This window comes from Pan troglodytes, chromosome 2 (assembly GCF_028858775.2).
Source record: "Pan troglodytes isolate AG18354 chromosome 2, NHGRI_mPanTro3-v2.0_pri, whole genome shotgun sequence".
NCBI classification, from domain to species: Eukaryota; Metazoa; Chordata; class Mammalia; order Primates; family Hominidae; genus Pan; species Pan troglodytes.
The window spans coordinates 141905151-141931558 of NC_086015.1; the positions used below are offsets into that span (position 1 = coordinate 141905151).

The window sequence follows — 26408 nt, forward strand, 5'->3', positions numbered from 1 at the left end:
GTATTTTCAGTCAGCTAAGAGTTACCAAAAATATTAGGTACTTTAATACTGATTTCTGATCATGCTAAAAAATTTGTGCTTAGTAAAACAATCATTTTTAAAATAAAAATTCCATCAGTACTTTCACAATTTATTTTCCTTTGCTGTTATTAGGGTTAAGTTGTCCCAGATAACCAATGTACAATTAAAATCTTAACTTCAAATAGTTTGAAGGATGAGAAAGTGAATACATTTATAAGTGGGAATTGATCATTGAAATAATATAACAGATAACATTGTAATTAACTGAGCTCAATTAATTAAGGTTAGTGGTTCTCTATTTTGTGTCAATCTCCAAACCATTCTACCTGTAAACACACTCCTATCAGAGGCAACTCCAGCAGTATAAGGTATGAAGCCCAAGTGCCCCAAGTGCTCCACTTACTCTCCACAGTATTGGGTAATAAATGGTTAAGGAATTAGTAGTCTAAGGCAGATATCTGGGACTGAAACCCAGGGCACTATATACCCAAACCAAAAACTCATAACCAGAAATTTCACAATAGAAAAACCACCAGAATTAGCTACACGGAATACACGGATCACTGCAATCTCCTCAGAGGGATCAATGCGTTTAAGAAAAACACTTGGCTCAGCCCAAGGAGAACCAGGTGGCCCCTCCACAACAGGTCTCCAATGCAAACTTAAGCAGATGGTGAAGCAACTGGGAATTCATTTTTTAAAACTATCTATAACACAATTTTGATTAGGTTTATTGTAAAATTCATGCCCACTATATAACCTATAAATAGTGTAAAAAATAGAAAGTATAGGAATAGGAAGCTGTTTCCTCCTCTCTCACATTTCTAATTTCACCCCCCAGAAGTAAGCACTATTGGTGAGTCTGTGCAATTTCTTTTGGCTATTACACAGCTTAAAACATACACGATTTTAAAAAGAAAAAAGGATCATAGTATCCACACTATTTTGTGGGCTTTTATGTTTCAAAAACCATAAAGTACATAAGCCTCATTTTTGAACCTAGAAAGAAAATGGATAAACTTCATTGTCTGAGACAGTCATTTCTTCAGTGAATCTCATAGATTCTCACAAATGCACCATCCAAGGGAGACTGTACAAACATGTTCACTGAAGCATTATTTATAATAGGGAAATGTGGAGAAACTTAAATATTCCTTAATAGGGAATGAATTAAATAAGATATATCCCTATGACAGAATATTACACAGTAGTGAAAGGAATAAATGACATTTAAACATAATGGGAGAGACTAACCTCAAAAACCTGATGTTGAATTTTTATTTTTATTTAGTATTTGTATTTTATTTTTTGAGACAGGGTCTCACTCTGTCACCCAGGCTGGAGTGTAGTGGCACCATCTCAGCTCCTGCAACCTCCGCCTCCAGGGCTCAAGTGATCCTCCTACCTCAGCCGCCCAAGTAGCTGGGACCACAGGTGCGCACCTCCACGCCCAGCTAATGTCTCTGTATTTTTGGTAGAGACAGGGCTTAACCATGTTGCCAAGGCTGGTCTCAAACTCCTGGGCTCATCGATCTGCCTGCGTTTGTCTCCCAAAGTGATGGGATTATAGGTGTGAGCCACCACAGCTGGCTGAATTATTATTATTTTTTTTTGGAGATGGAGTCTCGCTCTGTCAACCAGGCTGGAGTGCAGTGGTACGATCTCTGCCCACTGCAACCTCTGCCTCCTGGGTTCAAGTGATTCTTCTGCCTCAGCCTCCTGAGTAGCTGAGATTACAGGCACCGGCCACCACGCCTGGCTAATTTTTTGTATTTTTAGTAGAGATGGGGTTTCACCATGTTGGCCAGGCTGGTCTCAAACTCCTGACCTCAAGTGATCTGCCTGCCTCAGCCTCCCAAAGTGCAGGGATTATAGGCATAAGCCACCACACCCAGCCATCTGGCCAAATTTTTAAAAAGCATGATATAAACTAATGCATATGGCAAGACACATTTGTGTAATAATAATTCCATGTCTATATTTTCATAGATATATATGAAACAGAAAAATGTGATATAGAAGCATACACACCAAATTCATGATAATGTTTGCCTCTGGGAAGGAAGAGAAGTAATCAAGACTGGATAAGGAAACTATGAGGACTTCAACTTTAACTGTAATGTATTTGCTTAAAAAATATATATATACATATTTTAAACCCATGACAAAAATTAACATTTCTTAATTCTGGAGGGTGGACAGACTGTGTGAAGAAAAGAGGTAACACAGCAGGCTTGGCTGCTATCCTCTAACAAGCCTGCTTATAGGATTGGCCCATGGCTAGCATCTGGGAATTAAGATTTCAGGATTCCCACCACCCTCCCTAATTGATAAGAGTGGCTCACTGCACCTAAACTATTTGTGCAAATAATGGTTTATGTTGTATATCCACTTTACTGCTGGGAGTATAGAAATCTGGTACATGCTAGGCAGAGGGTGCTTATGTGATAGCTGCCCGTAAAAACCGTGGCCACGAAGTCTCTAACAAGCTTCCCTTGCAGACTTGTATTATCACAACTCACTCCTGATAGAAATAAAAGTGTTTGGGGTGACTTCACTGGAAAAGAACTCTTACAAGCTTATGTATGCCTGTTTTCCTCATGACTTCACCCCATGAACCTTTTTCCCTCTTTAAATTTTGCTCTGTATCCTTTTGCTGCAATAAATTATATCTGTAAGTGACTATGTGCTGAGTTCTGAGTCCTCCCAGTGAATCATCAAACCTGAGGGTGATCTTGAGGACCTTCTCACCTAGCATGCTTTTGGTTTTTTTTTCTAGTATAAACATTGAGTTGGGGAGGCGGCAGGAGTACATGAGCAAATGCTTTGAACTGTGAATAATTCTGAGCCCTTTTCTTTCTTATGAGACATCAAGGAGACACCCTCATCCCAAACCCACCCAAGTAATTCCTTGCCCCAAAGAAAACCACCTGCAGAAGATACCTCATCTGTCGCAGGCAGCCTACAGCATATTCTCGAACGTACTGGTCTGGATAGTTGAAATCCAGAAGCTCTAGGGCCTCCCGGGGGGGCAGTTTAGGCCAAATCTGAAGCAGCGCCTGAAGCTGTTTAAAAAATGAAACTGGTTCAGAAATAATGGGGGACAAAAGTAATCTAATTTTCCTTGACACACAGGAGCACCAAGATAGGTCAAAAGAAGGCAAAGCTCACTTTTAATTATTGATGCCTCAAAAATCCATTCCTGTTAATAGAGACTAATAAAGATTGTCTTTGTTGTTGAAACATTCTATAGATTAAGTCTGAAAAGCTATGAAGTACTTACCCCCAAATAAATTTTATGGGTGAGAGAGAAAAAAATGTTGAATTTGTAGCCTTCCTAAAGCTCAACTCCATCTGATAAAATCTTATTCCTTAGTATTTAATTTCTCTCATTGGATTTTCCTGGGTATCACCTAAGTACCACTGACATCAACGTCATGGAAGGTATATGATATGTATGCAAGATCACTGCTGTAAAACTATGGCAAATAGATGGCAGTGGTTAGAGGATTTTCTTTCAATTGATTGCTCAAAGTCATACTGGGAGAGGTGGCCTGCAAGCTTGTTGGCTATCTTGTGGATGTTAAGTTTTATTCTCAGACCAATTAAGCTTTGAGAATTCAATAAAAACCGTTTATATTTTATTATTTAATTCTACAAGTTATTCAATCTATAATTATGGCAAGCCCTCCCCCAAAAGTCAACAATATCTAAATGAGTATCTACCAGCTAAGTTAAAAGGCATTTTCTCATATCAAGCAAAAGTAAATAAAAGTTAACTAATTTTTTAAAAATTAGCTTAATTTTTTCAGTTGTTTTACATTTGAAAAATATTTTTGGGAAAACAATACTTTTGAATGATTTTTTAAAATTTAATTACTCTATTATTAGCATATATTTATATAAATTGTTAACTTTTTTCTGAGACAGTTTCACTCTTGTTGCCCAGGATGGAGTACAATAGTGCAATCTTGGCTCACTACAACCTCTCCTTCCTGGATTCAAGCCTCCTCCCAGATTCTCCTGCCTCAGCTTCCCGAGTAGCTGGGATTACAGGCGCCTGCCACTACGCCCAGCTAATTTTTTTTTTTTTTTTTTTTTTGAGATGGGGTTTCACCATGTTGGCCAGGCTGGTCTCGAACTCCTGACCTCAGGTGATCCACCCACCTTGGCCCCAAAGTTCTGGGATTACAGGCATGAGCCACTGCACTCAGCATAAATTGTTAACTTATATATGTAATTTGACATATTAGAATTCACCTACGTGAATAAATTACATAGTTACTTAGCAAATACAGTGAAATGCCTAGTAATTTTTAAATTTTAACCTTTTTTTTTTTTTTTGGTAAGAGATAGGGTCTCATTCTGTTGTCCAGCCTGGAGTGCAGTGGCACCATCGTAGCTCACTGCAGCCTTGAACTCCTGGGTACAAGCAATCCTCCCAACTCAGCCTCCTGAGTAGCTAGGACTACAGGAACACGCCACCATGCCCAGCTAATTTTATTTCATTTATTTATTCTTGTAGAGATAGGGTCTCGCTATGTTGCTGGTCTCAAATTCCTAGACTCAAGTGATCCTCCTGCCTCTGCTTCCCAAAGTGCTGGGATTACAGGCTTGAGCCACCATACCCAGCCTAAATTTTAACTTTAAACTTAAGTTTTACTTAGCTATTCTTAACCCTATATTGAATAAAGCTAGCTCTTTTTTTATGTATAAAGCACAGATACACATACGTACATGAAAAGATGTACCATGTATCTACGGAATCAAAATCTCATGGGTTATTGGGGGGAAAAGGGTCTATAAAAGCTCCTAAAGGTATAGTGATGAAAACAGGTTGAGAAATACTGATATAAAGACATAAAGCACCAACCTCATCCCCACTTTTTCTCACTAATAGATCCCCCCTCCCTGCTTTGCCAAAGGCCCTAATGGACCAGCAGTCTTCTTTATGAGCAGAAGAGTTGGGAAGAGACCATTTCCTGGGTTTTGAAATAGCAGTAATAAAAAAAACTCCTCATATCTCCAGTTAATACTTGGAATACACTGCCCATAAATAACACTGAAAAGGAGAGAGGCCGAGGCGGGCGGATCACGAGGTCAGGAGATCGAGACCATCCTGGCTAACACGGTGAAACCCCGTCTCTACTAAAAATACAAAAAATTAGCCGGGCGTGGTAGCGGGCGCCTGTAGTCCCAGCTACTCGGGAGGCTGAGGCAGGAGAATGGCGTGAACCCGGGAGGCGGAGCTTGCAGTGAGCCGAGATCGCGCCACTGCACTCCAGCCTGGGCAACAGAGCGAGACTCCGTCTCAAAAAAAAAAAAAAAAAAAAGATTATGTAATACTAGAGGTTCAGCAATGTTGTGGTTAAAAACAACTCTACCATTGGAAAGTAATGACTTTGGTAAGATTATTTATAATTATTAAAAATTAAATCATGTAAGTGTAAAATTAAATAAATTGCCAAAACTCACCAAACCTCTCTATAAGACAGCTTTTAAGAGTACAGCAAGAAATTCTTTCCATTGTGATTCTAATGAAATAATATGATGCATTTCTTAGATATGCACTCAGCACTAGACACTATCCAAAAGAAACAGGCAAATGTGTCAACTAAAAAAATGCTTAGATCTTGTTTTCCATTACTGAAGGATCATGGAAAACGAATCCTGAATTTAGATAATACATCAGTGGCTAGAAGACAATAACTATTCTACAGCAATTAAAATAAAATAGTTCCTTTTCAGTCTAATTTGGTCTAAGGTGGAAACAAGTTTAATCGAGGTACACACAATAATATAATTATATAACATGTCTCCAAAGATTTATTTATTTATTTATTTGAGACAGGGTCTCCCTCTGTCACCCAGGCTAGAATACAATGGCACAATCTTGGCTCACTGCAACCTCAGCCTCCTGGGCTCGAATGATCCTCCTGTCCCAACCTCCAGAGTAGCTGGAACAGGCGTGCACCACCATGTCTGGTTAATTTTTGTATTTGTTGTACAGACAAGGTTTCGCCATGTTGCCCAGGCTGGTCTTAAATTGCTGAGCTGGTCTCAACCTCCTGATCTGCCCACCTCAGCCTCCCAAAGTGCTGGGATTACAGACATGAGCCACAGACCCCAGCCATTTTATTTTTTTGAGACAAGGTCTCACTCTATTGCCCAGGGTAGAGTGCAATGGCATTTGGTTCACTGCAGCCTCAACCTCCCAGATTCCAACAATTCTCCCATTTCAGCCACTCAAGTAGCTAGGACTACAGGCACATGCCAGCATGTCCAGCTAATGTTTGTATTTTTTGTAGAGATGGGGTTTCACCATGTTGCCCAGGCTGGTCTGGAACTCCTGAGCTCAAGCGATCCACCTGCCTTGGCCTCCCAAAGTGCTGGGATTAGAGGTGTGTGCTACCATGCCTGGCTCCAAAGATCTTTAGACACTAAAAGTAAACACAAAAGAAATCCTTTCTACTCTTAAATTGAGAAGTGAAACAATAAATCCAAAGATTTTTAAAATGCATATAATTAAGATAAATCTGTATTTCTTCACTAAATTTTTAGTCACTATAGATTTACTAAGACTACATACTAGAGAGATTCATTGAACTGAAATAAGTAACATGAAAAAATTTGGTTATTTTAGTAGACCAAATTTATTTGTTCTGATTAAAAAACCCATTTCAAAGGTCTTTCTATTGAGCACTGGTGGGTTGTTTGAATTGAATAAATGCCAGTGCTTTTTGGCAGGGTCTTGAAAATTAAATCAGGGAACTAAAATTTGGTGGTTTTCTGAAGCAAAATGGTCTTTTTTCTATTCTGTCAAAACGCATACATTCAGCAATACTGGACAACTGAAATGAATGTTAAAATTGACCTGAATGATATATTATCTAAAATATTATTCTCTGTAATAGATGTAATTTTCAAACAATGGACATTCATTCTAGAACAGTCATTGCAAAGAGTCTAAAAGATTTAAAACTCTGGAGTTCACTGATGAAGCTGGTAGAAGGTACCCACATCTTAGAAAGTGGTACTTTTGATAGATAATTGTCCCAAGATCAATGTTTCAATTGTATTTGGTGAAAGGTATGGCAATCCTACCCAAAATCTGAGATTTTTAAATTCTGGAAAGGTTCTGGTCCATTACTTGGAGTATAAGAGTTTAAAACCTCAAAATTTCTCCTGCTTAAATTATCCTATCTATGAAAATATACCTATGAGAAAAGGATACTTTATGTGAATCCAACCAAGTACCATACACCCAAAAAAAGTTACAGAAACGATCTTTTGTTACCTGAGCAACATCCTCAAGTTTATTCCACTTGATTGACAGCAGTAATTTTGGCAGTGATTGTGGGAAAATCTCTCGGCAGTCTTGTCGCAAAGTCCAAATAAGATCCATTTCATTTTCACACAGTTGAGACAAGGGATCCCTGTCCAAGATTTCTTTCAATACAGGAAGAAACTTTTTTCCACCTCGACTCTAAAAAAGTAAAATGCTCATTATAGAATTTAATTGTGCAAACACCACAGCAAACATTCAGTAAATTTATATATATTTACATATAACAAATGAACCTAAGTATGTGAGATACAAAAATATAATTCCATAAAAAAAAAAGGCAGATCCTTTAATAATTTCTAAGCTAAGGATGAAGAGATTCTTAAAACAGTTTCTAAAAATCTAAAAATGTAAACTGTGTAAACACTGGGTGGCAGTATTGCTTTTCGGATAAAAATCCAAGTCAGGCCAGGCAAGGTGGCTCACGCCTGTAATCCCAACACTTTGGGAGGCCAATGTGGGTGGACTGCCTGAGGTCAGGAGTTTGAGACTAGCCTGGGCAACGTGGTGAAAACCCGTCTTTACAAAAAATACAAAATACAAAAAAAAAAAAAATTAGCTGGGCATAGTGGTGCATGCCTGTAGTCGCAGGTACTCAGGAGGCTGAGGCAGGAGAATCACTTGAGCCTGGGAGGCAGAGGCTGCAGTGAGCCGGAGAGTGTACCACTGCATTCCAGCCTGGGTGACAGAGCAAGACCCTGTCTCAAAAACAAACAAACAAACGAACAAAAAAACAAAAACCCACAAGCAAGTCATTTACTATTTGAACTGAGTTTCTTTAACTTTCAAATTCTATAAACAAAAAACCAAAGATGATCTAAACATATGAGGTTAAAAAGAAAAGTAAGGTCTTCTTGGCTTGTGCCTTGACTCAAAAGTCTAAAATCTCCTTAGATTATGAATCAAATGTCGGCTAAAACTAAACATGGAAAAAATACAGTTCTCTCATTTTCCTTCCCAATCCCTACAAGAAAATATACTAAAAAAAGAATATAGCCCATGTTGTTTTGGATCCAGACTCTCTGAATTCCACTAACATTAAAAGAAAGAGGTGTGCTTCCCCATGCTTACATTAAAATTATACCACCTTAATCAAAACAGATTTTCCCTAAAAATCTCTTTCCAAAATTATCTGAGAAGATCCTGTAAGGATTTATACTCTAATATTATTTTATACCTGACAGTATTTTAACTGGGATTTCATATGAACTTGAAAATAAATGGAATTATTGTATTACTAGTTTCAAAAGTAATCCAATTCAAAATAGCATACAGCTAGAATAAAAAAGAATGGAAATATTAAGTATAATTTTATTAAGAGAAGTGACTTTTGGACATTGTCCTTGAGGGAGACACATTACTGAGAAGAAAACAGACCAAAGACAGATCATAACCAAAGTTGTTTAACTTTGTTAAATTAAGTTGAAAGTTTAAGCTTTCCTAAGTTGAAAGTTTAAGAGTTAAATATTTTGTTATAATACAAAGAAAGATTAAGTTAATACTTGTATTCTCTTCAGTTTGTCCAGTTGTTAGTGGAGATTTAAATATTTACTTACTTTCTTGTCATTACAATGGCAATAAACACATGCATGAAAATGCGTGAGAAACTGAAAACTCTATGAGTCTTTCTAGCGCATTTATCCCAGTGTGACCAAAGTGTAGGGTAGAATGGCTGGAAATTGTATCTAAGAAGTGGAAAAAGGATCGTTTGCCACTATCTTGTAGACCGGGTAGAGAGAAACTAAGCTGATGAACAAGTACCAATTGGCCAATAAACAGTTCTGATCTTCTGTCTACAGCCTTCCTGACATAACTGTAATGTTTTATATTTAAAACCTTTCCCTGGCTCTGCCATTGTCTATAGAATAAAATTCAAGATAGTCTCAAAGGATGTAAGGACCTCGAAAACATGGCCTCATACTTTTCCCGTTGCTCTAAATCTCACAAATTATACTCTAATATTAATAATTCCACACGATTTACTGTATCCTCTACTGCATACTGCAATGATACTCATTAGCATTTTTAAAAAATATATTGTTCATTCTACTTTTCATGCTCTCAAACGATAAACTCATCTCAAAATGGAAATGATATCTTCTTCCCATGTATATCCCTAGTACAGAGCAGACAATATATAAACTGAATATAAAAAATGAAAACAAGGCCAGGCGCGGTGGCTCACGCCTGTAATCCCAGCACTTTGGGAGGCCGAGGCGGGTGGATCACCTGATGTCAGGAGTTCGAAACCAGCCTGGCCAACGTGGTAAAACCCTGTCTCTACTAAAAATACAAAAATTAGCTGGGCGTGGTGGCAGGCGCCTGTAATCCCAGCTACTTGGGAGGCTGAGGCAGGAGAATCACTTGAACCCGGGAGCAGAGGTTGCAGTGAGCCAAGATCGTGCCATTGCACTCCAGCCTGGGGGACAAGAGCGAGACTTCCTCTCAAAAAAAAAAATAATAATAATTTAAAAATAATTTAAAAAATTAAAACAAATTTCTTATTAACATATTTACATTAAAATTCTGAATCAAGCTATATCCTATTACAATAAATAACTCAAATAGGCTTAAATAACTAAACAAAACAGACTAGAAGATAATTCACAAATTCTCTATAATAGATATCTTTGGGAAGCATGTAAAAGTTACATCTAGAATAAAGGTCCCTGAAAAACACAAATAAGCTAATCGTTAGGAGACCAGTTTTCTGATTAGCATATCACTCAGGTTAAGTAGACAGAAAAAGGCAGGCAGGCAGAGAGAAAGGCAGGCAGGCACATATACACATGTATTCTAGGTGTTTTGCCTAAATCTCTTATTTATTCTAGCTATTGAGGATGATCAATATATGACTTCTGTCCAGTATCTAAAAATATTAGCTACCTGGGAATAGTTGACATAAAAGTTACTAAGATAGGAAAATTACCAGACCCTGGAAAACTAAGTCAAAGGAAGTATGTACATGCCCTCATGGTCATTGAAACGAAATGGAGAGTCAAATACACTCCATTTCATTTTCTTTCAGTAGAAATTAACATGCTGTGTCAAACCCAAGGAATCTCTTGCATAGTATCCACCACTGACAAAGACACAAAGAAATATTATCTTCTCAAACTTTACAGGTTAGGGTTACGAGTCAAACACTCTTGTTTCCCTTAGGATTTCATTATAGATTCATCTTCCATTATGTTAGAAAAGGGTTTTGTTTGCTTGTATTTTGAGACAGGGTCTCTCTCTGTCACCCAGGCTGCAGTGCAGTCGCACAGTCTGGCTCACTGCAGCTTCAACCTCCTGGACTTAAGCGATCCTCCCACCTCAGCCTTTTGTGTAGCTGGGACCACAGACGAGCACCACCACACCCAGCTCATTTTTATATTTTTTGTAGAGATGGGGTTTCTCCATGCTGCCCAGGTTGGTCTCGAACTCCTGAGCTCAAGCAATCCACCGCCTGCCTCAGCCTTCCAAAGTGTTGGGATTACAGGCATGAGCCACTGTGTCCGGCCATAAAAAGTTTTATAAATTTTTTATAACTTTATTCCTATAAGATAATAATTTTTCCAAATGCTCTGTACTCCCTTTCAAATATCAACATTGAAAAAAATATAAAAAACACGAAAGCTTCTGTTCTATCAAGCTGAAGAATTCCAAGTTTTAATAAATTAAAGAGGATGCATTCTACCATATCTTCTTTAAGATAGCCAAAGACGAATCAAATAAGTAAACTCCAAATTCTTGGGATCTTTTAAGTAGGCAGATAAGGTTCACTGTACTAAATAAAATAAACACAAAAAGACTAATAAACACAAAAAGACCTAATTATAGTGGTTTTATATTTACAGATTCAACCTACAAAGGGTGCATAACTGGGTTTCACTAAAAAATGATGTCATTAGCCGGCATGTTGGCTCATGCCCGTAATCCCAGCACTTTGGGAGGATGAGGCAGGCAGATCATGAGGTCAAGAGATTGAGACTATCCTGGCCAACATGGTGAAACCCCATCTCTACCAAAAACACAAAAATTAGCTGGGCACGGTGGTGCACACCTCTAATCCCAACTACTTGGGAGGCTGAGGCAGGAGAATCGCTTGAACCTGGGAGGTGGAGGTTGCAGGGAGCCAAGATTGCGCCACTGTACTCCAGCAACAGAGCGAGACTGTCTCAGAAAAAAAAAAAAAAAAAAGATGTCATCAGAATTTGAAAATGAAACTCCTAGCCAAACCTGTTATTGCAAACAACACAGAATGTAAATTGTTCATGTCAGAGAAAGGCAGACAGCTGTTATGTTCAAAAAGCTAACAAAAAGCTAGCAGGCTGAGTATAATTTGGTGGATCCAAATTAGACCTCTACAGACTACTGTAAGTAAACACCCTGGAGACCTAGGAATAAGCTAAGTAGGGAGAGCAGTGGAGCTGCATAATTGTACTGTTTGTATTGTATTATTGAGGTATGAAAAGCACAACGTTGAATAATGCCAAGGTAAAAACTACCAAAAAGCCTTAAAAAACACAAAATATTAGATTATTTTATAAAACAACAAAAATATCAGTAATGAAAAATTATACCGTACAGTATAACTGAAGAACTTAAATACATGTTCAAATGCTTGTACCAAAATAAAAGTGGTAGAAAGCACTGAAAAATCACAACCCTATTTTCTACTGTTTTTTTAAAAATCACAAACACACATATTATAATAATGATTACTGACCAAAATAAAACAAACACCTTGCTATAAGCACAGGGGAAAACACAAACAAAAACAAAAACCTATGGTTCCTTTCCCTTTCCTATGGAAGGCCACAAACTCATCTGTCATCTTCACAAGGGCTGGAGATTCAGATGGCATGTTAACTAACAGTGTGCTTGCTGGGGACAGACAGTTGAGTTAATGAAGTGTTGCCCAGATATACAGACTTGACCAACAAAAAGCAGTCAAGGATAATGAGGTGGAGACTAAGAAGACAGTTATAAGACTAGAAGACTGATTACAAACAGGGGATTGAGCAAATAAGTAAATACACCAAAGTTAATAGAAATCCAGATTTCTCATCATTAGAAAAGGGAATTACAAATATGAAAAGACAAAGACTAGAAAATATACAGTGGGAATGGATCCATATTAGAGGTATTGATGAGAACTCATGGTCTTTAATAGATGGATAAATAAATATATCTCTGTGTATGTTTATTTTCCCAAACATATGGAGGTAAACAAATATATACTGTCTAGCTCTGTTTCACAAAAGGGCCTGGAAGCAACTGCACCCCTGCATTCTCCAAGGAGCACTTACTTACTTTATACCCAGGGGCAATGAGCATATCCAGGGCCTAGATCTTACACAGGTCAGGTATGGTGGCTCAGGCCTGTAATCCCAACACTTTGTGAGGCTAAGGCAGGAAGACTGCTTGAGCCCAGGAGTTCAAGAACAGCCTGGGCAACAAAGTGAGACCCCTAATTCTACTAAAAAAAATAGAAATTAAAAAAAAATTTTTAAATAGCCAGGTATAGTGGCATGTGCTTGCAGTTCTAGCTACTCAGGAGGCTGAGGTGGGAGGATCACTTGAGCTCAGGAGGTTGAGGCTGCAGTGAGCCATGATCGTGTCACTGCACTCCAGTCTGGGCAACAAAGCAAGACACTGTCAATCCATTCCATCCGTTTGTTTATCCGTCCGTCCATCCATCCATCCATCCATCCCTCCATACTTTTCACAAATAAAAGGAATAAACTGAATATAAAAAATGAAACTCTCCGGAGAAATGCCTGATTCCAAGGCTGGGGTAGGGAAAGTACTAGATGAGTGTGGAATACGCTGTTGTATCGGAAAGAAAGAAATGCTCAAAGAATGATAGGGACAAAGCAAAAAGAGACAAGAGACAGCTTAAATGGGCTCCCATGAGCCAGATCTGGGATAAATTAAACATTAAGATAAATGACAGTAACTAATTACAAATCATCGAATAAATGGAAATCACAAATCCATCTCCTATAAGTTAAAAAAAAGAAGAAAGAAAAAAGAGATGAATGGGGGAGAAGAGGAGTTCAAGGCTGCAGTGAGCTATGACTGTACCATTGCACTCCAGCCCGGGCAACAGAGCAAGAACCTGACTCTAAAAAGATAGATAGATAGATAGATAGATAGATAGATAGATAGATAGATAGATGAAGAAAAGCCTCTATCCTATGTTATAAGCCAACTAATAAATCCAAAAGGAAAAGCAAGATTTAAAATTGGCAACCCACTGCAGTAACACTGATTCAAGCAAGATGTATTAGTGAATGCAAAAAGAAGTGGGTGACAGCTTGATCTGAAATAGAATGTTTACTTAGTGTCAAAATACGCCCCCACAAAACCTTTATTTATTAACTTTATACTAGAAAAACCTAGCAGACACCGTACTAACCAAGGGATAACAGTTAACTTCCAGAGTAGTGGTAAAAGTCGATATTGCCTCCTGATAAAATGCAGTAAGAAAACTACACCTTTACTTCTTTGATATTCACACTAAAAATGCATAACTGGGATCCTAAACATGACAAAACATCAGGCAAATCCAAACTGAGGGATATTCTATAAAATAATTGGCCTATAGTCTTCAGAAATGTCAGTCATTAAAGATTAAAAACAAACAAACAAACAAACAAACAAAAAAACACTGAAGAACTGTTTCGGACTGAAGGAAGCTAAATATACCTGACAATGAAATGCAGCAAGTAACCAGAGATTGGATCCAAGACTTATAAAGCACATGACTGAGAAAACTGGCTAAATTTGAATAAAATCTGTAGATTATATAGAACTGAATCAGTATTATTTTCCTGACTTTCATGAATCTACTCAGGCTATGTATAAAAATGCCATTTTTTAAAGGAAATACTGAAGAATTAAGGGGTAAAAGGACATGATGTGGCCGGGCGTGGTGGCTCATGCCTGTAATCCCAGCACTTTGGGAGGCCGAGACGGGCAGATCACGAGGTCAAGAGATCGAGACCATCCTGGCCAACATGGTGAAACCCCATCTCTACTAAAATACAAAAAATTAGCTGGGCATGGTGGCGCATGCCTGTAGTCCCAGCTACTTGGGAGGCTGAGGCAGGGGAATCGCTTGAACCCGGGGGGCAGAGACTGCAGTGAGCTGAGATCATGCCACTGCACTCCAGCCTGACAACAGAGTGAGACTCTGTCTCAAAAAAAAAAAAAAAAAAAAAAAAGAAAAATCTAATAGATACTAGTAATTAATGCTATGGAATGTTAGAAAGGTATTTTTTAAAAAGTAGACCTATTCATACTCACATGACAATATCCACAAAGTATATTAAATGAAAAAAGTAGAAACTATATATATATAGTTTTATATATGTATATATAGATCTCATTTATTTTAAAGGGGGAGATATTTACATATAAAGTTAGGATTGATAGCTACAAATTAAACTGTTTACAATTAGCTCTGGAGAGGAAGGTAGGTGGGAGTCACAGAGAGAAACTTTCATTTTTGGTTTACAATTTTTTTTTTTTTTTTAAAGATACAGGGTCTTACTCTGTCATAACAGCCCTAACTTCCCAGGCTCAAGCTATCCTCCCACCTCAGCCTCCCAAGTATCTGGGACTACAGGTCCATGCCACCACGACCAGTTAATACTTTTTTTTTTTTTGTAGAGATGGGGTCTCACTGTATGGCCCAGGCTGCTCTCAAATTCCTGGGTTCAAGCAATCCTCCTACCTTGGCCTCTCAAAGTTCTGCGATTATAGGGGTGAGCCATCACACCCATCCTTACCATTTATTAATTGTACTTTGTGCCTAATAAAAAACAAATTGTAAAAGTATATCAGACCTGGGCAAGATTACTGCATGCTCAGTGTGTAGCAAACTCTCTGATTTAGGTCAGGTACAAGTTTATGGTGGAAATAGTAAAAACTAATTCATTTATCTGAGGTTCAAGGAGCAATATTGTCTTATAAAGGGTAATGAGACAGGCACTTGAACCAAGACCTGCCTGTGTAACTATATCTCCTAAGCTTAAACTGTAATTATCTGTTTCAGTAATTGCCTAATAAGCTGATAAATTAACACCTGTAAGAAATTTGTTTTGTATCATTAAAGGTAACTGCTCTTGCAGTTGTCTCTTTTTAAAGTTTTTCTTTTATTTTTTAAATTTATACACAAACACACATTTTTTTACACTAGTCTCTGAGATTGCTTCCACTTTTATTTTACTGTTTTACTTTTTCAATAAACTCTTACTTCTTAGAGATTCCAGGCCATTCTCAAGTCTACATCCTCAGCAAGAAAAAGCAGTCAAACACAATGATCCTATCACACCAGCCTCATCAATTGATCATGCAAATTTTTTTCAGGCCATATATATAATTTAAGCTATTAAAATTTGCACAATGTTTACAAATTAAATTATTATCTGAAACTGTCTCCAGAAACCTGAATAACACAAAACTTTGGGAAAAAAGACAGAGAGAGGAAGAATTTGGCTATTATGATCCCAAACTGGCCCAGAGCCTTTCGTAAACTGTAAAGACTAGGAGTCTGGCACTACTGCTCTCTTTCCTAAGGTCAAGCATTCAAATTCAAAAGACAAAATTTAAGCCAAAAACACTAATAAGAAAGCAGTAGCAGATGACTCACACTGAGAAACTAGGGAAAGATTCTGAGAGCGCTAATGGCAAAGGAGAAGACAGCCTAGGCCAGACATTTCACCAACTGGCCAAAATTAAATAGTGCTTTGATTCTGTGAGAATGGGAAAAACATACACATTGTCTCCAGTTTGCCTCCTAGTCTCTATAACACTGCCATGCTACAGGTAGAATGACTTTGCTAAATAGACTTAAAAGTTGTAAACTGATGACGAGAATATTGGATTACAGCTCAACAAAGTCAAACTAGAAAGAGCCAAAAAATTAAATAAAAAAGCACAGATGGTATACATATTTTTATATATATATGTAGATATAGATATATATATGTAGATATAGATATAGATATATAAATGTAGATATATAGATATATAGATGTAGATATAGATATAAATATAGCAACCCAAGTCAACAAAGTAACCTATTTGTAGTATCTGCATAGAAACAAATGGGAATAGTATATGTGGCAGAGACTACTATTTGACCCTCAGTATCCATTCTCCACTTCTTCCTTTAGTACTAGAATCTCTTACTCTTAGCCAAGCGCATGACTGACGGCGTGGCTAAAGACTGCACCTCTCAGATGCGCGTGTACTTAGGCATGGTCAGTAAGATCTGGCCAATGACATGTAAGCAGAAATGATACATACTAATGATATCCTGAATAAGAATGGGGTGTGACCACTACTATTGTTTTTCCTGTTCCTGCTGGCTGGAATACAGTAAAGTAGGAAGCTGAAGCAGTAATATTAAACCATGAAATAGAAAATACATGTTAAATATGGCAGAGCACTAAGATGGAAGAAATTTGGATCACTTGCATGATGATGTGTGTGCCTATTACTAAATCTGCTTTGTTACCTGAGAGAAATACAGCCTCCTCATTAAACTAAATAATATTCACTATGACAGCATTGTTAATCTATGAGGTGCCACAGAATCCCTTATAGATTACCTGCTAAACCTGTACTTGTATCAGAAAAGGGCTTGCCCACTGAACCCAGATCACCCACAAATTGGGCTGCCATTTAACAAAACACTATCATGTGCATACTTACCCACACTCACAGACTGTTCTTGCATATGAGTTACGGTCTTCTGTGAGTTCATTACTATGAGGCAAAGATACCTAATAATGTGCACAACTCCATAAGAAAGGGCCATTTAAAACTCTTGATACTTACTGACACATTAGCACTATCACTGCTTGCAATCTCAGCTGCCTTTTCAATAATCTGTTTAAAAAAATTAAAGAAAATGAATTTTGGCTCTCATATTTGTAGAATTTTAAGTGTAAATGACTACATTTGTACTTAGACTACATAAGATCTGGCATTGCTATGCTTTGTAACAGAAACATGAATTTTAAAAGCAAAATCATGCTTCTCAAGTGCTTTAAACTCTTGACAACAGGGAAATGATGGTATTGCTATAAGGGATTATGACTCCTAGGAAGCACTAAAATTGTCTGGAGATAAAACAAGTACCAGCTAGCATATATATGTCAAAAATTTTCTTTTAAGTATAAGTAAATGTATTCTAGTTAAGCAGACACAAAAACATGTAAGAGTTACTAAATTGTAGAATAAGCTTTTGTCATTATGTTTTTTCTTCAATTAACAGACACCAAAAGTAGAAGTAACGACAATATCTAACTTGTACAATTGAAGGAGATCAATAAGCATATACTTATTTACATATTTTTTGTTTGTTTTTGAGATGGGGTCTATGTTGCCCAAGCTCGCCTTGAACTCCTGGGCTCAGGCAATTATCCCACCTCAGCCTCAAGCAGATGGGACTAAAGGCTGCTGTCCCTGGCTTATATATATTCAAAGACTAAAATCTCTATCCCAAACTGATCTTCTTCAAGAAAGACTCTCCAAGAGATTAGAAAGGCAAAAAAAAAAAAAAAAGTTTAATGACCATTTGCAGATGACTGGAGCAATGGTGAAATAAAACTTCTCTTGAAATATTCTTTAAAAATACTTATATTTGCAAATATAGGAGGCTATATTTGTAAAAGTACTTCAAAAAGCATTTCATTTGAGCCAAAAGAGCCTATAACTGTTGAACACACATAACTGAACATGATAATAGTCACAGCTAAGACTATTAAATATATCACGAGTAGCTACGGCTTATGGATAAATTTCTATCAAAGGAATAACTAAAGACACTACATAAACGTATTGGATGAGTCAAAATGTAGCTTTTTCTACTCAGTGTATACTAACGTATATGATTCTTGCCATATTTGAAATTTATATTATAAGCACAAAATTTAATTTGGTTGTAAATTATTGTTCAGAAAAACATGTTTAAAAAACTTGAAATAAAAAATTACTCCTTAGATGGATAAAATCCAATTATAATGAAAATGAAGAAAGAGTGAATTACATAAATTTAATTTGCTAATACTTTAAATGTACAGGTAGATTATCTTAAGTATTTATAAAGTATAATATCAATCTTCAAAGGTAGTTTGTACTCAAGCGGATTGAGGAAATTAAATAAACTTTCAGCTTATTTTCTGAACATTTTTTTTTCTCCAGAGACAGGGTCTCTCTCTGTTGCCCAGGCTGGAGCACAGTGGCATGACTATAGGTCACTGCAGTCTCAAATTCCTGGGCTAAAGTAGTCCTCCTACCTCAGTCTCCAGAGTAGCTAGGACTATAGGCACATGCCACCACACCCAGCTAACTTTTAAATTTTTGTACAGACAAGGGTCCCTCTATGTTGTCCAGGCTATCTTGAACTCCTAGCCTCAAGTTATCCTCCTGGTTCAGACTCCCAAGTTGATGGGATCACAGGCTTGAGCCATGGTGCCTGGCTCCTAAATTCTGAGAATTTGTTCAAAGATTTCCTTATAAAAATCAACACTACCAGGTGCAGTGGCTCTCACTTGTAATCCCAGTACCAGGGATGCTGAGGCAGGACAGTTGCTTGAGGCAAGGAATTTGAGGCTCAATAATTGTGCCACTGCACTCCAGCCTGGATGACAGAGAAATACTCCATTTTTTAAAATCAAAAACACCATGCCAAACCTAAAGATAAAATATATGACAGCTCAGCTCTCTTAGCATGTAAATTACCATAGCCCTCTATTTAGCCCCCATTAGATAAACTCTTTATCCCCAAGACATGCAGTGTGTATATTAAAGAAATATATTTAGAAATGAAGTCCTTACTATAGATTCTATAAAATAACTACATTAGGAAGCGCCACTAACAGACATATTCAACAAAAATCAATTGTTCTTTGAGTATCAATTCTAATACAGCAGTGACTATACCTTTAATATTTGAAACAACATTTTATATATTCAGAGTTACATATCAATATATTTATAGCCCTTTAAGGGCGTGAGATATTAAAAAATAGAACAATTATGATTTCTTCATTTTATAAATAAGAAAAGTGAACTCCAGAGATGCCTTTTCTCTCTCTCTCTCTTTTTTTTTTTTTTTTTTTGAGACGGAGTTTCGCTTTTGTTGCCCAGGCTGGAGTGCAATGGCACGATCTTGGCTCACTGCAACCTCCGCCTCCCGGGTTCAAGCAATTCTCCTGCTCAGCCTCCCGAGTAGCTGGGATTACAGGCATGTGCCACCATGCCCAGCTAATTTTGTATTTTTAGTAGAGACAGGGCTTCTCCATGTCTGTCAGGCTGGTCTTGAACTCCCGACCTCAGGTGATCCGCCCACCTCGGCCTCCCAAAGTGCTGGGATTACAGGCGTGAACCACTGCGCCCGGCCTGGAGGTACCTTTTCTTACTTAGTCAGTGATAAAACCAAAACTAACAGAGTTAAGAAGGCTCTCTGATCCATGGTCTTCCCACTCAACAAAGCTGTCACTGTATGGGAAGTTTTGAAAGAGACAGATAGAGCTTAAACTATACATAGAGGAACTGATCATTCAATTATTTCATGCATAGAGGTCCTTTAAATAATTAGCTTACCTTATCGAAGGGAGGGTAATAATAAGGTTGTTTTTTATTCTCTGGAAATTTAACATGCAAAGCTGTTGCATTTTCAGTATATGGATTTGTTTGAACAGTTCCCATTGGATTCAACATTTCTTCGAGTTCATCTAAAACATGCAAATAATTTTGGTTCTTAAAAAATGTCTTTAAAACTAAGCTTTAAAAAAGCTGTAATGGATCTCCTCCCATGAAAATCACCTTAGAAGTATGTCAACTACAGAAGTGTGACAGACAATTCTATCAGTAATCCTCTAATTTTCTGTTAATGCTTGGAACAAAATTTCAGTGTGAGTTCGCATACATGTTTTAAAAATGAGTAAGTTAACAAAACTGAATGACTACTTTACCTCTTAATTCAAATTTAGTTCTCAATCTTGAAAAGACTTTAATTGGAACTGCTCTCCCTTCATCAAAATTAGGTGGCCCATAGAAACTATAATCTCATCACTATATATGGACTTCTTAATCACATGTAATCTGGTTTTCATGGTTGTCACAATAACCAAATTGGTATTTTAAGTCATCAATGACATTCTTCTTATCAAATCTAACGATAATGCTCTTTATTATCCTGCAACTGCTGACAGAAAATACCTTCTCTGGTAGCCTCTGGAATACTCCATTAAGTGGCACTCCTTTTACCTCACCAACTGCTTCTTTCTTCAAGGTACTCCTTCCTTTTCCTTTTCCACCACGCTAAATATGGTCAATTCACAGAACTGTGTGTGTGATTTTAGAATTTCAGTGTAGTTAGAAAACTCTGGAGTTCGCATTATATAATTTTTTTATTTCACAGATAAGAAACTCATGATGAGAAAATAGAGTTAGGTGTACAATCTAAGATCCTCCCTCTCCAAAGTAATTTTTCTTTTCTTATACTGACTGTAGTACAGTTGTTCTCTCTGTATCTCCTAAGGAAAAAAAATATCAGCTCTACTCTACTTAGATCTAATGTCCATAAAGTATGCACACTCAGAATTATTTCCTAAAGCTGGAAAATCTTTACAAGTTTTCGTTCCTTAATTCTTCGTTCATCTTTTTAAATATTTTCTCACCTCACGGACTCAATTTTCTTTTTCCTTTTTTTTTTTTTTTTTTGAGACAGGGTTTCTGTCACCCAGGTTGGGGTGCAGTGGCATGATCTTGGCTCACTGCAACCTCCACCTCCCAGGCTCAAGTGATCCTCCCACCTTAGCCTCCTGAGTAGCTGGGACCACAGGCGCATGCCACCATGCCCAGCTAATTTTTTAATTTTTGGTAGAGACAGGGTTTCACCATGTTACCCAGGCTGGTCTTGAACTCCTGAGCTCAAGAGATCCACCCAACTCAGCCTCCAAAAGTGCTGGAATTACAGGTGTGAGCAATCACACCCAGCCCAAACTCAATTTTCACCTGGATGGAGGCAACTCTTTTTTTTTTTTTTAATCTTCCTGTTTTTTAGAGACAGGGTCTTGCCACATTGCCCAGGCTGGATACAAACTCCTAGCCCCAAACGATCCTCCTGCCTCAAGCACCTGAGTAACTGGGACTACAAGCACACACACACCACTGCACCTGGCTCAATTCTAATAATTTATACAACTCTAGAGCTGATTTCTCAGCAATTTACAGTTTCATACTTCTGCTCTCTAGTACTGTTTCACTTTTGTCCTATCAAATGCAACCTAACTGAAATCAAATTTAGTATTTTAGTACGTATTAGCCCCATACATAGAGGTAATCCTTTAGCCTTGTTCAAAAGTGATCAGAAGAAAAGGCACTCTTTTTCTGTGTATATAGGGAGACAGAGTCTCACTATGTTGTCCAGGCTGGTCTCAATCTCCTGGACTCAAGTGATCCTCCTGCCTCAGTCTCCCAAAGCATTGGGATTATACATGTGAGCCACCATATGTGGCAAAAAAAAAGGCATTCATATATACTACACATGGAGAGCAAAAATTGATACACGCTATTGAGGAACAATTTGTAATTATAAGAATTATAAATTTATCTATTCTTTGAATCAATAAACCCACCTCTAAGGAATTTATCTCAGATATACACTGTACATAAGCATGGTTATTCATTATAGCAGCACTGTTTGAACTATCAGAACACAATTCTGCTTAAAAAAAAAAATCTAACAGTCCAGGCATGGGGGGAAAAACAGTTCTCTACATAGATATGTAGAGAAGATATGGTGATATGTAGATATGTAGATATGGTGAATAAAGCAAGAAGCAGAACATTACACAGAATGTGTCATTTTGTGTAAGTATAGGGGGAAAAACAGGAATTGACATTTGTATTTCCTAGTCCACATAAAAAAATTATGGAAAGTTAGGAAAAAAATAATAAACGTGATTGTATACCTTGTAATGATGACCTAGGGACTCTGGATGGTAGATTATTTGTAGTTTCTTTGCTTCTTGTTTGCCCCTACTGGGTTAAATGTAACAATTCTAGAGCTGACACATGCAGAACTAATGTGTTCATTTATTATTTTTTATCATACATTTTCTCAGAGAGGAAGTCAGGTTCATAGTATTATGCCAAGTTAACACCACCAAAAATTGTAATTTTTACTAAAAATACTAGTCAAGTTGGTTGGTGATTCTGGAGAACATGTGTGAGTCTAAATTAAGATTCTCAAGAAAGTACAGTATTTTGCTGCTATATTTTATTGTATTGTGAAAGTTTAGTTCCTCCTAAGAAATATGTCAAATAGGCTGGGAGCTATATGTGGCTCATGCCTATAATCCTAGCACTTTGGGGGGCTGAGGAGGTGAAAATCACTTGAGCTCAGGAGTTCGAGACCAGCTTGGGCAACATGGCGAAACCCTGTCTCTACAAAAAATACAAAAAAAAAAAAAAAAAAAAAAAGCCGGGTGTGGTGGCGTATGCCTATAGTACCAGCTACTTGGGGGGCTGAGGAGGGAGGCTGAGCCCGGGAGGGCAAGGCTACAGTGAGCTGTGTTCAAGTCACTACACTCCAGCCTGGGTGACAGGGTGAGGCCCTGAGTCAAACAAACAAACAAACAAAAAGAAATATGTCAAATATACACAGTTCTCCTACATTTGGGGAATAACATAATTAGTGAAAACTGTTAGAGGTACATGCTGGAGAGGATAGGAATAGAAGGACACACACACACACACACACACACTATTATATTGCAAAGAGTTTATAGATATGTCAGTAAATGATTATCCAAAAGTAATTTTTCAGGTGACAACTGCTAGTACATGAACATTTTGAAATGTCACTTACAAAGCCATGAATTAAAAAATTCAAATTCAAATTAATTTACAACTTCACTAGATATATCAACAAACTATAAAGACAGGAAAAAAGAAAAAGAAAACCACTATTATAATGCAAGATTTACACTAAAAATTCCAACATTTGGGAAAGCAGTATAGACCAATGGGAAGATTTGAATAGTCTTTCATTCAAATCCTAGGTTTGAAACAGCTATGTAAGACTAACTTATTTTCTCTGAGCTTCACTTATCTGTAAAAATGGAAATAAAACCATCTACCTCACTTGATGAGGGTATTTTGAGTAGTATTTCAGAAATAAAAGCGTGTGGAAGGTGCTCCATTTACCTCAAATTTCAGGCTAAAGCCAACTAAAGAAAAAGTGTTTTAGGCTGGGCGTGGTGGCTCACACCTGTAATCCCAGCACTTTGGGAGGCTGAGGTGGGTGGATCACGAGGTCAGGAGATCGAGACGATCCTGGCTAACACTGTGAAACCCCGTCTCTATTAAAAATACAAAAAATTAGCCAGGTGTGGTGGTGGACACCTGTAGTCCCAGCTACTGGGGAGGCTGAGGCAGGAGAATGGCATGAACCCAGGAGGTGGAGCTTAAAGTGAGTGCATATCGCACCACTGCACTCCAGCCGAGGTGACAGAGCGAGACTCCATCTCAAAAAAAAAAAAAAGTGTTTTTACTATTTCTCCCTAATTAGAGATGTTCCTTCTACTCATGAAGAAAGTTAGCACAATTAGGAGCAACAAAGGTTATTATAAAGAAGACACTGTTCCTTAGGAGAATTTCTCAAAAAAAAAAGAAAAAAGAAAAAAAACCTACAAAAAATGCTGAAAGCAACACACATTCATTAAAATAAGAAATATATTCAGAAATATGGCCAGGCGCGGTGGCTCACGCCTGTAATCTCAGCACTTTGGGATGGCCGAGGTGGGTGGATCACCTGAGGTCGGGAGTTCCAGACCAGCCTGACCAACATGGAGAAACCCCGTCTCTACTAAAAATACAAAATTAGCTGGACCTGGTGGCACATGCCTGTAATCCCAGCTAGTAGGGAGGCTGAGGCAGGAGAATCGCTTGAACCTGGGAGGCAGAGGTTGCGGTGAGCCAAGATCACACCATGGCACTCCAGCCTGGGCAACAAGAGCGAAACTCTGTCGCAAAAAAAAAAAAAAAAAAAAAAAAAAAAAAAAAAAAAAAAGTTTAGTCTATTTCATTCCTAAATATGGTATGGAGATGCATAAGATTTAAAGACAAAGCTACCCATCACAAAACTTAAAAGTTATGTCCCATAGCGAGACTAGACAATCTGTAATGAGCTAAATGAATAATTTGTTAATACTAGAGTTAACTTGTTACTAGCAAAATAATGGTACATTATTTGTTGGAAGTATGTTTAAAATACTAACTTGTTAAAATAACCGTTTAAAATACAGGTCAGTAACAGTGGCTCATGCCTGTAATCCTAGCACTTTGGGAGGATCACTTGAGGCCAGGAGTTTTGAGACCAGCCTTGGCAGTATAGCGAGACCTTGTCTCGACAAAATAAAAAATAATAATAATAAAATAAAATATAGGCCGATTTTAAACCAAAACAAAATTTGTAAAGAAATCTACTCAGAAACAAGTAATTTTATGATAATATTAAAATAATTTGTGTAAATCTATTTTAGAATAAATAATACAAAATGATAATTTTATTTATTAAATTGAAAGAACGGTGATTCATAAATATTACCTAGTCCACATGCCAAAAGTTAGTTATGGTTTAACACTAAGGATAAGAATGTAAATCTTACCAGGAAATGAAGACCAGCTGTGTAATATTATGTCTCCAGTTCTCAATTGTCCTTTAAAGTCAAAAACCATCGTATTTACCCACGCTACAGGATAATGCTGTTGAAAAAGATACCATTGCATAAATATGCTAAGAATAACTTTAAGGTGTAAACATGCACATGTCCTTTGTTTCAATAATGTTAGTTCTAGAAACTTCTGGATGATTTCCAAAATAATCTTCTAAAATGAGAACAAGATATACATAGAAAAATGCTCACTATCTTTATTACGTTTAAGAAGAACCTTAAAACTCAATTAACATTTCATAATAAATAGTATATGAATAAAATAGAATATGGACTAAAAAGCCTTGTGAAAATGATTTTTTTTTTTTTTTTGAGATGGAGTCCCACTCTGTCACCCAGGCTGGAGTGGTGGTGTGATCTCGGCTCACTGCAACCTCCACCTCCCAGGTTCAAGAGACTCTCCTGCCTCAGCCTCCTGAGTAGCTGGAATTACAGGCACCCGCCACCACACCCAGATAATTTTTGTCCTTTTAGTGGAGACGGGGTTTTGCCGTGTAGGACAGGCTGGTCTCAAACTCCTGACCTCAGGTGATCCACCTACCTAAGCCTCTTAAAGTGTTGGAATTACAGGTGTGAGCCATCACGCCCAGCCAAAATGAGAAATCTTTAATAATCCAAGAAAATACGTATAATATCAGAATACGTGTTTTAAGAGCTTTCAACCTACATAAATCTCAATATGGAAGGAGATAATGTCTCTAGGCATATAAATATATCTCTAAAAAGGAGGCATTGAGCTGATAGGACTTTTATACAAACATTTAAATAGATTAATTTTGCCATAGTGTATCAAAAATCTTATAATCAAACACTTTGAGGATAATTCTATATTAAGGAAGAAAAAAATACTAAGGAACTAATGCTTCTGTGACTTTTTAGTCATTAAAAGTTATTTTACTTTTAGGGTTTTTTTTTTTTTTGGAGACAGGATCTCACCATGTTGCCAAGATTGGTCTCCAACTCCTGTCCTCAAGCAATTCTCCCACCTCAGCCTCCCAAAGTGTTGGGATTACAGGCATGGGCCACTGCGCCTAGCCTAAAAATTATTTTTAGAAGACTATATGATGATAACCAGAGGAGATGCTTATATTCCCATGTTAAGAATAAAAGAACACGGCCAGGCACGGTGGCCACGCCTGTAATCCCAGCACTTTGGGAGGCCGAGGCGGGTGAATCACAAGGTCAGGGGTTCAAGACCAGCCTGGCCAACATGGTGAAATCCTGTTTCTACTAAAAATACAAAAAATTAGCTGAGTGTGGTAACGGGTGCCTGTAACCCCATTTACTCA

General features: G+C 37.5%; 1 protein-coding gene across 6 annotated transcripts in view; it reads right to left on the reverse strand.

Moving 5' to 3' along the window:
* PIK3CB (phosphatidylinositol-4,5-bisphosphate 3-kinase catalytic subunit beta) overlaps positions 1-26408 on the reverse strand; it is a 182120-nt gene that overhangs the window by 37753 nt on the left and 117959 nt on the right. For 4 of the 6 annotated variants that reach the window (XM_016942047.3, XM_003950204.5, XM_054681091.2 and 1 more), the window contains 5 exons: positions 25054-25150; positions 19979-20109; positions 17207-17257; positions 7319-7507; positions 2965-3086 (listed from right to left, as the gene is read on the reverse strand). In XM_016942047.3, coding sequence (XP_016797536.1) covers positions 2965-3086; positions 7319-7507; positions 17207-17257; positions 19979-20109; positions 25054-25150 — 590 coding nt within the window. The remainder of the gene's footprint in view (positions 1-2964; positions 3087-7318; positions 7508-17206; positions 17258-19978; positions 20110-25053; positions 25151-26408) is intronic. The other 2 variants (XM_016942048.3, XM_063806265.1) reach the window with 1 other exon arrangement.